Here is a 14,101-nt window from a genome sequence, read left to right on the forward strand (position 1 = left end):
TATTCTTCGTATTCAACCACCAAGCAAGACGGACCGTATCGAGATGAAGAATTTAATTGAAGATTTACATTCGATCAAAATCGAAGATCAAGAAGATGTTTCACGAGCAGCGGCCAACGCGACAAACCGGTCTTTTTAAAGACCAAGAAAATCTCATTTGTGGGAACCACTAAACTGAACAACTTTTATATTTAACAACTCGGAGACTTTTTACATCTCTGTTATGGAACAACTTATGCAATAAAACTGAACATGGTATATTTGCCTGTATAGGCGAAAAATATACAAATACAAATTGAATTTATTGAATTGATATTAAATAAACATTCTTTGCTATAAAATCAAAAAATTATTATTTGAAATAATAGAACAATTAGGAAATAAATCGTTTGAAAATAATTTCGAAGGTCTTACTTGATAAACTATATTCAAACGATTTATTTCCAAAGTATTGTTTTATGTCAAACATGATCAGGGGGTCTTGAAACGTGTATTTACGTGTCAATTTTTCATTCAATATGGACTTTGGTTATACATATATTTGTGCCCATATAACTTGAAACGTGAAAATGTCGGGGCAGTCGAGATTCGAAATTGTATGCCATTGAGACGCGAGGACGGACTTCATTCAGCTGTTCAAGAACAAGAAGGAACGGCTCCTGTTCACGTTCTTTACCGATTTCCCGAAGTTGCATCAAGTGCTGACCTGGCGTAACATGTGGCTCGTGCGGTAGGATATGTCGGCTTTCCCCACCACTCTGTTAAAAGCTAAGGAAGTTCGTCGTTACTAGTGTCGCCGTCGATGCAGAATGTGTAAATCAAAATCAAATGTTGTCTAATACTTTTTTCTAGGTACTACTTCTAGAAAAAATTTCAATGAGATAAGTTTTACTTTATTTATTTTCAAAAATCGTATTAATAATATACATACATATGTGTGCTCATACATGGGAATAAAAAAACATTTCTTTTTTTTCAATAATTAAAATATGATCAGGAGGTCTTAAAACGTGTATTTCCGTAAAATAAATTTTACAAAATTTTTTTTTCATTATGGGTAATTTGCTTATGTGCGCCTACATAGGTCGCGAAGTAAAAATGCCTGGGCAGTCGAGAATCCAAATCGTATGCCGTTGACGGGAGGTCGGATTTCAGTTGTGTGGGAGCGAGAAGGCAAATGTGAGCCTTTCTCTCTAGACTTCCACGAAGCGGTCCGAAATTACTTCGGGCAGTTTCGGAGAATCGAGAAAGAGGGCATGCGTCAGTTTGCCTTTGTCGTCTTTCCGAAACTCTACGAGCTCACGTACGTGTATCTGGCATGTGGGAGTGTGCACCCGACGGTGCTTTTCTGGCATCACTGGTTCATGTTATTTCTTTCAAGTATTTAGTATCTGGTTTTCATGAATAAACAACAATAAATATTTATGAATTTAGGAAAACGTTATGTTTATTTATGAATAATCTATATGTACATCTATGCATCTTTAAAAGTTCTTCTGGTTTATATGCTTGCCTGCTAGATGGCTATAGTACTTGGCGGTCCATAACCTGAACGATCCCACTTAATGCCCCATCAATTCCAGCATCGTTGTTATATTTATCCCTTTTGCCTCGTTAAATGTACATTTTTTCTTAAACTAGTGCAATTCTTTCGAATCGCTTTATCGCAGTACAATTAACAACTTTCGTTTCGTGCTCGTAATCCTCTATCGATTATCAAAATATAGCAGTTGAGAATTTCAAGATTTTCAAGGCGTGTTTATGCACAATCACATAGTGTGTATCACACTGACGTGCATCCGCGAGAAGTAGGCACAATTTATATATGTATCTGTACACTTGATGCACAAGGTATGCATAGATAACCTTATTTCGTGATCGTGATATGTCATACGTATATATGCACAATGTATCGGTATTATGATACTTAGGTACGTACGTATATTCGCATTGAAAAAAAAAAGTATTTTGTCTTTTTCTCGTCTTGTTTCAGCCGAATCATAATTACACAGCCCATTATATTAAACAATATAAAAATCGTTCGATGCTAGTTTTGTGTGCACTTTCGAAACCGATGCTTTTATTTCACGAAACGTTTCCGTGAATTCTTTGTCAAGATTCGTCAAGATTCAATTTGTATACTGTTTGATAATCATCAAGAGATAAAATACAAACAACGAAGGTACATGCAAAATGTTTACCATTGCTCGAAATCAGTGGATCGATATCAAACAACTATGCTGTGTTAAATGTTATGCATCGGTCTTGTAAATTTCCAAAGAAACATATTTGGCAATTTATTTGTTCAAAATGTAATACAAGAGCAGAGAATCTGCACAAGAGAGGGAGAGAGCAAAAAAGGAAAAGTGTTACAAGAATGTTTTGCGCACGATATCAGGGAATAAAGCTATAAATCGTTTTAGTTGCTTTGTCTCTTTACAACCCCGGATACATATTACTTTTGCAGAAATTATTTTTTACGCACCGAGGTACAACAGAGCGAGTACTTTGCTAAAATATGAAAGACTGAATATATATAAAATCTTCTTAAGAATGACTTGATCGCTAGGTAACTTTTATTGTCTCGTGCTTCTCGCAAAGACACCTTAAATCACAATATTTTAATATAAATATTTTGTAGGATACATACAAAACACATTTCGTAACATGATACGTCCTTTTCTCGAGGAAGATGCCTGGTGTTACTGGGTTGTATCCGTCGGAGCTTTATTGTCCTTTCTTGGTTTCATCTTTGCTTGTATCTGCAGCTGTCGTCGAAACGAGAACAAGTAATTATAACCATCAACATATCTCGATGCTCTTTAAACCGATTTTACCGTACGTATTGAAATTTGTGTAATTTTTTTGTTCTTTGTCTACATTCTTGATAAGCTAATGGATATATTTTTTTACTACGAGGGTAATAAACGGAAGAATTTGCGTGTACACTATACTATAATACCTACTAAAAGACTGTTTGAATTATATTAAAAACCAATCGATAATAGTATGCATGTATTAAGCATTTATATAAGAAAAATTTCGAATAAAGAATACGGATATGGAGATTTCACTGTACTGTGTATATAATATCGTTTACGCGGATACGTTCAGTTGTGATTCCCTTCGAACAGGAATGAATTTCTTGGGCTCGCCGGTATGGTAACGCTGAACAATACCGAAAATGAGGGCTTTGACGGGATCCCGACCACAAATATTTCTCGTATAGCGGCGCAAGATGCTATCGACAATGCAAAAAGGTTTCTATCGCCTAAGCGATCGGGCAATGCGCAACTCTTTTTCCTAACATACTTTCAAACACGATCGCAATTACAACACGATACAAACAACAACAATAATCATGTTACGTGTGAAATCTTCTGTCTTAAAACTGAAATATTTTAACGCGATGCACATAGGACAACTGGCGCGAATAGAAGTCTCCCGGATATCCCAAAAGACAAAGACAAGAGACTCGAAGACCCGGGTGAATCAGTATCTCAAGATATTTACGAAGCTACGGAAGCGATCGGCGACCAATCGGAACTCTATGCTACGGTACAGGACACAGGTGTGTTGAAGCGAAATCGGGTGCAACCCACAAATACGTCTTGATCCTTTTTTCGAATTTTCCACATTCGAGCAGTTGTTCGAAACAAGGACGAATCTGATCTAATAATAGCGTTACGTTTAACGTAGGTGTGGAAGAAGAGGTATCGGAACAGGAAATGCAACAAGTTTCGCAACAAAATGCTTCGACTCGAGAAACCTCTGTTCATCCGTATTCAAGATTTCTGTCCCCCAACTCTGATAATGGTACGGATAAGAAATTCCATTGTCAAGTGTCGTTACTTTTTAATAGATGTTCTTCCGTTAAACCTCTATAATCCGAATTATTTTTCTTTTTTTCTCTCTATCGTTCAACACTTATTCTTCTCATCCTAGTCGAACATCCGTACGCTCAACTTCAAAACGTTCAAAAGGCCGAGGCTAGTCAGTTGAATAGGTAATAGTTGAAAACTTGCAAGTATTATCTAATAATAATCAGTTTTGTTATCAGTATATCACACTAACGTTGCAGAAATAATATTAAACCAGTGACTGATACCGAGAAACCATCTACCTCGACGAGTCCAGCTGCCGGAAATCCGGTTGCTCCACCAAGAACTCGTCGATCGTCCTCCCACAATTCCCTTCTCTCCACCGACATTGCTCCGTGCGATATTCAAGCAGCCAATGCTATATCGGGCGGAATACAAGCTAATCAGGAATTACCGTATATAACGCCCCCGCTTTTGATGCTATTGCCCCAGCCGCCCCAACCTCAATCCAATAGCCCTCAACAACACTTTAGCGGCGACTCCCAAGACTCGAGTAAGTATTTTAGAAGGCAGTGTTTGCGTTCATTTCTACAATTTTACTTGCGCGATACTTAATTTATGCAAAGTGCTTTCGAACGAATTGATCTCTAATACCAAGATCTTACACTCCACAGAAGGGTACACTAGTATAAGCGTAAGAGAGCCTCTGGCCAATATAATCGCGCAAACAAAGACGTCGATCGGTCGACAGAATCAGTCCGTCCGACCCCTCACGGACCCCCATTATGCGACCGTCTCGGATGACTCTGGTAATGACTCTGGTCATAACATCTATACATCTAGTTCCGCTTTACGGTTGTTTAAGTAATTACTAGTTTCGTGTGGAAACATTACAATCAGGCTCTGTCTGTCTCTCTATTATGGTTCGCAAATACAGCGTGTTCCGTTTGCAGACGAAATGTATGCCGCGATCGACGAACAAGATAAAATCTATACCAGCGGTAGCGAGACGTACGCTCAAATACAACCGACGATGACGGAGGTTCAACGAGCCGTACAAACCGAGCAAACGTTATATTCGCGAGCTCCGTCCCGTTCAGACGAAGTTCATCCTGCTCCACAGCCTCCGAGCGTCGACAGTTTACGGCACGTGGCGCACGCTCATTCGAGACAAGGTAACCTAGTAATCGTTCACACGAGAGCTGTTTATTTCTTTATGCACGGCGGCACTTTTCATCATTTCCGTCACGAAATATTCACACGGTCTCGTATTGGCTGTAGCTTCGTCCTCGAGTGCCAACAGTTCCATCATGAACCCTGGCTCACCGAAACCGGAGAAACGCCAAGCTAATTCACCATTGCCGCCGCCACCGGAAATCACGACCGAGATGTATGCGTCGATCGAGAAGAGGACGAAACCCGAGGATCGATCCAAGCCGATTTTGTCCAATGGAAAATCGTTGGAGGACATGTACGCTAAAGTGATGAAGAAAAAGAAAGACGCGGAAGAGCAAAGCGACGCGCAGTCGAGCCTGCATCTCGCCGAAATTGTCGCCGTTTCGAGCAGGAAGCTGAGCCTCGTCGAGATAAACAGAACTTCATGGTCTAGTCATGATTCTACAGAGATACAAAAGAAGGAGCTCGACTCTACGCATTACTCCGCATCGAACAGTTCTATAGGGAACCTTGACCTGGAAATGGACGTTACAAAATTAGCCAGAATCGTATGCGACGACGTGGACGCGGATATGGACGCGAATACGAGTCCCGATGCGTCGAAAAACTCGGGGTTCGATCATGGTTACGAGGCCGTTAGTTCCGAAATTGCCAAGAAGAACATGATGATCCGCGCGTCTTGCAACCCGAACTACGAAGTTTTGCGACCGCAACGGCTTATCGCGGAGGAGGCGGATTACAGGTCGAACAACGTCGTCTCTGCCTCGGTGCCTGCTCGAAACAGCACCGATTTAACAACAACGTATTCGATGATACCGCTGAAACATAGGCAGACGAGCAACGCCAGTAGCGAAGACCCTGGCTACGAGAAAGTGAGATTAAGAAGAAGGATTGACACAGATCTAGATACGGATTCCGAGCCAAACTACGAGAGTATGCCGCACGATTCAGGAGAGCCTAATTACGCGTCGGTTTCTCGTCCCGGTGATAGCGACACTGATCCTAATTACGAATCCGTGAATCACGGAGATCCAAATTACGAGAGCGTGAAATACATGAGCGTCGCACGACCCGAGGAACCACCGTACGAGCAAGTGAATACCTTCAAATCCGAACCGTGCTGCGTAGACGGATACGAGAAGGTGAAGAAACACTTGTTCAATGCAGATTACGAAAGGATACCGTTGCAACGTACTACGGAACCGATCGGCAACGGGGACACAGACGATGAGCAATACGTGCAAGTGTAACCGTGTGCGCCGACGACGCTACATTTTCATTTACTTTACCGGTTTACAACGACAATTACCGAAATTACACGCTTCAACGTACAACTATTCGTTCGGTTCTTCGTACATAGTTTAATGCGCGACACAAATATCGTATTTTTGTTATTGCTTACTGTTATTATCGCATGAACGCTTTGCTCGTCATTAATACGCACGCAACGCGACGTGATCCAAGGGGTCTTTTCGTTTTAAAAGTTTCAAAAAATTAGTTATAGTAGTAGTAGTAATAGTACCAAGCATCTTGGATTATTTTATACAAATCGTTTTTAAATTTAATATTATAAGTATATACATATACATATACATAGGGTTGGGTCTGGTGAGTGTGCCGGCCAACAATAAATACCTAATTATCTAACATATATTTTCGAGTAGAAGGAATTAAATGTTTGTCCACACAGTGTAGTACAATATTTCGATCACAAAGTATCACAATATTCTTTATAAATAAGAATTTGTCAACTTTTCCAGGCACTTTATACTTTTAGAAAATGCGATCACAAAAAATTCAATTTTTTGGAACATTGAATGTGAGAAGACCCTTTAAATACGACGAAAACAAACTACGCTTTTGAACAAATTCAGAATGGTTTGCGCTTTTGCGATTATTCTTATTTGAAACAATATGCTTTCCGCCTTTTTGCAAGCGTATAATATTTAAAGTTACCAGTTTGTTAATAAAATTTTCTACTTTTCGTAATACCGTGCGATCGTGTTCTTTTATTCGCATACTCGGTGTTGATTATTTCATTGTCGGACTGGACGATGCACAGCACATGATTTCGTTTCTTGAATAATGCCATTCTAATCTATTTCTCGATAGACATTAAAAATCTACTGATTGTAGGCGTACTGCGACCAAGTTTCTTACGTTAAATGTTCTTGCGAATGACGATTCTTTCTAACAGCAAGGGGACTCTACAGTTGTTCCACCGAAAATTTCCATGATATTTTTAGTGGTCGATCTAGGAGCTTGAGCTCTAGATAACATTCGCTATATAAATTAATAAAACTGATATTTGTATATTGACATTGTTGCGAAAATTGTTGGCAATAGGCAACAGTGTTTGTGTGCAACGTGAGGCCATTAAAGTATTAACAAATAAAAAGTATGTAGGATAGTTGTATTTTTCCCTTGAAACTAAGAAACTTTTGTCTTTCGACCCACAGATTGAGAAGCACCGTTCCAAAGGATGTCATTAGTCGATCTTTAAAACGTTCGGTGGGACAACTATAGTTTGGGAGAATAAATATTTACACGCATCCTATCTATTACAAATTGCCAAAGAAAGAGGAGAACGAAGGAAAAACAGAAACAGAAACGAAATCAAAATAAAATAAAGTTACTTGTATCATTCAAGTTGATATTACCTCGCACATCATCGAATAAATAATCCATTCTTACTTTTCTTTTTTTTTTTAAATAAACTCGTTAATTTTGCATCGTAATGTCTGTAGAAAAGTCTAGTTTCGCACAATTGTCGATACTATTCCGTTTAGCAAAGAAAACTATGGATAGTCGTTTAGCATTCGCATGGCACAGATACGATACGATAATAACGTACAAACAAATGTTTATTTATTCGAATCAATGTAATTATTATTTTTCATTCTCTCTCTCTCTCTCGCGCGCGCGCGCTCGAATAATCTTCGTTGCACATAGATTCGCAAGTCGTGTATATATACATATGTATATCTAAGGTTCACTTTTATGTACAGTAACTTGAAATTATACAAACATATTTGTACATGTATAAAGAAATGTCTGCGTTTCGACACGCGTAATTTCCGAAACTTACCGGTCATGTGGTATGGTTACGTACACATACAAGTTAGACGTGTGCATCCATTTTTGAGCGTAATGCATTCTTACTTAATAACATCGAATTAAAAGAAAACCATGGCAATTTTGCAACGAAATGTGCTTACTATAACCGCAAACGATTTGTATTCTTTTATACCCCATCATGAAATAGACCGTTTTTATATACAATAAAAGATAGCTTTGAAAGGAAGCACTGCCTTGTTAGGTTTTTGATAGCATTTCGAGTGCATATCAATTTAGAACACCCCCCTTTATTTCAGTTTCCTACGGTGTCTCGATGCAACGAGATAACGCAGATACGAAAACATCGTGTTATTGTGGTCGGATCGATACTGAAAACAGAACGAATACAACACACATTGCAGGCAATTTGCTTCATTTGTTTTTTTCGTTTTTCTATAATTTCTCTTCAGAAAATAAAGAATCGAAACGCTTTACGACATGTAAAACATTTTGCTCTTTCTCGGTTCGTTCGTCTCTAATTTGTCTTAACCACAAACGATGCTCTATAGTCTTTTACATAAAAGACTCGAATATAAAATCGAAGAATTTTTTTCTTTAGGTATTACAAAACGCCTACCATTAGTTTGTATTTTAGGAAAAATTAGAACCAATATTTTAATTTAACTTTCATTTTCGTAATTAGAGTCATAACAGGGTCTAGAACTGATTACTTGGACGAAGAATACACATATCTGCCGTCAGATTTTTTTGGAAAAACGAGAAACTGCGTTTAAATTTGTTTGTTTACTCGTTACCATTCGACAACAAAGAGGTAAAGGTTATGCACGCTTCATTTACATACTCGATTCGTTTCCACTATTCTACGTAAAAGTGTACGATCGTTGTTGTTAATCGCGTTCTTATCACATATGGTAATTCGTAAAAAAAAATTTAATGATTTCGGAAGAGGAAGGATCGAAGATCTGGGGAGAAGGAAGAGCAAAATCGTTCAAGACGCTTCGAAGAGGCAAGTTTCTTGGTTAGCGATTCTCTTTGAATCCTGGCACCTTAAACGCAAGATAGTTCGTTTTTTTCACAAGTCAGTCTCATCGTTGAAACTCGCTAGAATCGATTGATTGGTATCGTTCTAGGAAGATAAGTATTTTCAAAAACGACACACGCTTGTTCGATAATTTGAGAAACGTTAAGGTTAGGTTTAAAAGCAGCCTTTGGCTGTACACTTGGTCTTTATACGATTAGGCAATCATTTGTAACGACGTGTATGTAGGTACGTAAGTACACGTTCTCCTAGTATGCGGTAACAAAGATGTTAAAAACACACACACACGCACATAGGGAAGTCACATGTTCGTATTTCGTTGAGAAATTTGCGTATTGCTTTCTACTCTACATAATCCTAATTCTCCTTCAACCGGAGGTGTATTTTACGGCTTTTAGCCGGTTCTTTCTCGAGGTATGGTTTTTTTGTCTGCGCGTCTCGATCGGATCGGAAGTATTTCTACAAATACTTGAAACCAGTAAATGGTGAAAACCTGATCCAAAATATTGTATCGGATTAAAAATATGAAACTTAAACTATCACGTACAGCGTGCTCGATAACAAATGCATACCCACGCTATTACGATGGATAACACGTTTATTGTAACGTAGTGTGCGATCTAAAGGGAATCACTTTGCCAATCTTTTTAATTGCTCAAAATGCTCGATTTGAAACTCATGTATTCTTGACAGGGATGGACACGTTTAAACGATTTTATAATGAAATTTATGAATTTATTTCGGTTCTTCGTAACAGTTATAGAAAATAAAGGTTCCGTTGAATCGTTTGGTACTACAAATTAGTACTCGTCGGTCAAGTACTTTTTTAAATATATTTTGCCCATCCCTGATTCTCGATTGTATCGAATAACCGGAACTAGAACCGCAATCACATGCATATCGCCTATTGAATGTCATAAATACACGCTACGAAGATTTGTTCAAATTGCTACACCACGCTACTACGTCGATCAATTCTGAATTACACGTTTCCGTACAAGTACAGTTATCCGTTTGGTGCGGTAAAACCTGAAATATACAATTTTGTGCGATGCTTTAGCTATTCATTGGAAAACGCAGTTTTTAAACGTTCTACAAAGTGTGCCGTGTGTGTCATTTTTCGATTATTTTTTATCGAATTAACGTTAACTACGACACAAAAGTGTAATCACGCTGTACGTTTTGTATGAGCGTCCAACTACACTTTGCGACTGTTCACCCTTTCTTTTTACAGACGTACCGGAAACGTGATCCTATTTTGAAATCGTTCAAACATCACCGTACTAATACCTACACAAATTTGCTTGTCTCGCACAAACGATATTCGTGTTGTCTTATTCCTTATTTTCTTTCTTTCGACTAGGTGCACGACACTAGTATTTTTAAATTTATATTCGGAAGGTAATTTCATGTAACTCGACGCACTCGTTGACGCGATTACAATTTTAAATGGCAGCATTTACGGTCTAAGCATACACATTCGCACGAGTATTATACCGGTGTATTCACAAACAACGTGCGTAATTAAAATATCTGTCTACAAATGATCGTCAATTTGTTTAAATAGAAATTATGTTCGATGAATGGCGACAGAGGGGTTGGAATTCAGTGTTGGTAGACGGGCTGGGTTTTCGGCACATGCGCGACACACATATGTAGCCAACGTTATGGCCGCCAATATTTTGGCGGTTCCCAACCCAACAAGTAGATCGAATAAAATTAGTTTTTAAATGTATTCTCTATAATTTCTGTCAAATACAATTATTCTTTCGAGTTACATAAAACTGACGTTTCGTCTAAAGTTATTTCAACATCCTTCCTCATTGTAGCTTATCCATATATTAATATTTTATGTAAATTATTTAACATTTCATAATTGTATTTACATGGATATTAAGTACTTACTATTGGGAGACGAGAAGTCGAACCACTACCGACGAACTAACCGAAGCAAAGGGTAAGGGGACTGCCGGCTGCCCGCTATACCTGATCCCTTCCACTTTTCTTGGTCCACGGTTCTTGGTTATTATTGGCCAAGTCGATCGCGCCTTTTGTTCATCGCGTAACGAAGAACGCAACCGAACAGGGTAAAGCCGGCGTCACACGAGCGTTAAAAACAACGTTTGTAAACTTTCATAGATTTAAGCTCTTGAAACAGTTATGACGAACTTTTATTTCGAACAGTGTGACTAGAAAAATGAAACTACATCGAATTTTGAGGAGCAGAGTAAAGCAGCATGCGCCGTGCGAACTAGTGGGAGAAGCAACGAGCGTTCTTATCGGCTCGTTGGTTCCCCCACCACTTGACACGAGGCGAGGTACATTGTACTTATGTACATATCTAGAGAAGAAGGCCCCAACATCATGCTGCTTTCTCCTACCCCTCAAAAATAGGATTTCGCTTCTTTTTCTGGCTACACTGGTCTCAACATCTTATCTCCCAATATGTAGCATGTGTCTCGCTTCATCTTACCTTCGGCTGTTTGTAGAAACAGCCAACCAAGGGAACTACAAACATCCCTTTTCATTAAATTCGAACACTTTATCGACATAATTTTTTACGCGTACGTGCACCAAAAAATGTGGGCCCGTCTATCAACACTGGCTGGAATGCGTATATTCGTTTGTACACGGATATACATCGCGTTAGAAAACGATCGTACGATTCCCACCTAACACACAAAGATAATTACGCGTTCGTATCCTCAAACGACTACCTGTTGCGCATGGATGGATCGTATTCGGTACTTCTTTCGAGTTTAAGCGTAGAAAACGGTGTTACGTTACGGTGTAACTGTTCTTTTTTTTTTCGCGGTAAAAAAGCATTACATCTACGTGTACAAAGTGTATCGCGTACAAGTTACGTAGTGCGCGCACATCTTTCTTCAAGACGTATACGTAGCATATAAAACCAAACAGAGGCTAGGCGAAAATCGAAACCATAAAATTACATGCCTTCGACTAACACGGTTTTCTTGGACGTGTAATGAAACTCGATAAAATATTAATATCGTTACAGTCCGTTCACGCGATACGATAATATTTGAAAACAGCGTTTACACCTTTTTACATTTTCGCCACATGTTCGGCTCTCACACATGTCTTAAAGGGATGTCGTGTGAACGGATTGTTAACTACTAAAATAATAACGATACGTAACTACATGTACAAACTTCAAGTATTGGAAAACAGAGTTACATGAAAGCGATGTATGGTGCCAGTAGGATTTGGGATTCGAGTGAAATGTAACGGCATTGGCTACGCAACAGTAACAGCGATAACAACAACAACAACAACAACAACATCATCATCAACGAATCCAATTAACTCGGCGTAAAAATATATCTCGCGTTCTTTCGAAGGAACAAGAGTTTCGAGATGTCGTTGATCACAATTACGCTGATTACCCGACGCTTTCCAACTTCCGCTTTGACCAAAAAATGGGCAAAGCGACATCTTCCACAGGGATGGGCATGCTCGAATCATTTGCAATTTAAATGCAATTAAAATATTGAACATACATATGTATTTAGTGCTTAGAAGAAACAAAAACTGCATAAAAGTTTTCTGTAGTTGGGTAGCTAATCGAGTACAATCTTATAAATTAATTATTCGTCGTTCGAATACTATTTGAAATTCGTTTTGCCCATCCCTGCTCTTCGGTCAAAATTAATATTCCGACATTGAAACCTACAAGTTACCGTGTAGAAATTCACTAATTCTCACACCACTTTTAAATTATGTCTACATTCGTGCGTGTGCACAGGTTACACGCGTTGAACGCGCGTATACAAAACTTGTACGTAATATTACAGAATGTCTATACGACACAACTGCTACCATGTACGTATATTACGCATACATACACTCGCAGACTACTATCGCTTAGGTGCGATTCAATATTTTGTTCAGAAACTACAGACTTGTACGTGAAACAAACGCATCAATGAAAAAAAAAAAAATATATATATATACATATATATCATTTGCCCCATATGAATCAAACACGAATAATTTAACAAAATCCATACTACTATTGTTACAAGGATGCACGATACTTGATGATACACGACAGTGCATCCACATTAATGACGGTACTGATATTATACACATTAATAATATTCAAGCAATTCAATACCATAGCACTTAATGGGAAATGTCGAAAGTTATTGAGATTTTAAGCACATGGTATCGAGTTTCAATACCGATGCTTTTGGAATTAATACCGATCGACACAATAATGCACGGTTATCTTTGACTAAAAGCTTCGCGATTAATTTTCCACGATTCATTCCTCCCCTCAATCCCTTCTACTCAGCATGTTGAGTTTAACGAAATCTGGTTCAGTAGAAACGGAAAGAGAATCGGTAGAACGAAAAGAAATGAGACACGTAGTACAAGAAGATGCCGTAAGAAGATTAATAATCATGCAATAAGAGAAATTTTACATTTCGTATTTTTTATCTTACCTTTTTGAAAACGATACCAATGTTTTTTGGCGTTTCTTCTGATTAAAACAAGTCCAAACACCACATGAATTAGATTATTTTTAACTATTGTAACATACATATGTATATGTTTCTTTCACTGTTCGATATTTTTGAAAAATCATTTAAATTTCACTTCACAAATTGATATACAGGGTGTTCGGACATCCTTAGGAAAAATTTTAATGGGAGATTCTAAAGGCCAAGATAAGACGAAAATCAAGAATATCAATCTTTTGATCGAGGTTTCGCTAAAAAGTCATTCAAAAATTAAATTAAAAAATTTTAAATCGTCCTAAAAAAATTATGTTTGATGCAGGGGTCAATTACAATCATTTTTGGTGATTAGACATACCCCTGAATTTTTACGTATTTTTGAGAAAAAAAAAAATTCCTTACCGAAACTATACCGTGTGGCCAGAAATGTTTTCCCGAAATTTCATGCGTGTGTGTAAAAAAAATCGTAACTTCTGGACGGATCGAAGGATTTTAATGATTGA

At 38.2% G+C, this 14,101-nt stretch overlaps 1 protein-coding gene across 2 annotated transcripts; it reads left to right on the forward strand.

Annotated features, from left to right (window-relative positions):
- Positions 1-1,502: 1,502 nt before the first annotated feature.
- LOC122399326 lies at positions 1,503-10,915 on the forward strand. Of its 2 annotated transcripts, XM_043399983.1 has the most exons (11): positions 1,503-1,851; positions 1,994-2,569; positions 2,642-2,789; positions 3,135-3,260; positions 3,420-3,571; positions 3,700-3,816; positions 3,946-4,006; positions 4,082-4,374; positions 4,496-4,630; positions 4,775-4,996; positions 5,103-10,915. In XM_043399983.1, the coding sequence occupies exons 3-11, from the start codon at positions 2,668-2,670 to the stop codon at positions 6,245-6,247; spliced, it is 2,373 nt and encodes a 790-aa protein (XP_043255918.1). In that variant the 5' UTR covers positions 1,503-1,851; positions 1,994-2,569; positions 2,642-2,667; the 3' UTR covers positions 6,248-10,915. The 2 variants fall into 2 exon arrangements, with proteins under 2 accessions (XP_043255918.1, XP_043255997.1); XM_043400062.1 differs by lacking the exon at positions 3,135-3,260.
- The last annotated feature ends 3,186 nt before the right edge of the window (positions 10,916-14,101 follow it).

Source organism: Colletes gigas, unplaced genomic scaffold (genome assembly GCF_013123115.1).
Source record: "Colletes gigas isolate AHSC1104 unplaced genomic scaffold, ASM1312311v1 Colletes_gigas_Sc00001, whole genome shotgun sequence".
In the NCBI taxonomy this organism is placed as follows: Eukaryota; Metazoa; Arthropoda; class Insecta; order Hymenoptera; family Colletidae; genus Colletes; species Colletes gigas.

Excerpts from the sequence above, each read along its gene's own strand:
- LOC122399326 (XM_043399983.1), top strand. The coding sequence starts at position 2,668 with ATGATACGTCCTTTTCTCGAGGAAGATGCCTGGTGTTACTGGGTTGTA. Across the intron at positions 2,790-3,134 it reads TGTCGTCGAAACGAGAACAA|GAATGAATTTCTTGGGCTCG; the intron begins GTAATTATAACC and ends CCCTTCGAACAG. Across the intron at positions 4,375-4,495 it reads CGGCGACTCCCAAGACTCGA|AAGGGTACACTAGTATAAGC; the intron begins GTAAGTATTTTA and ends TACACTCCACAG.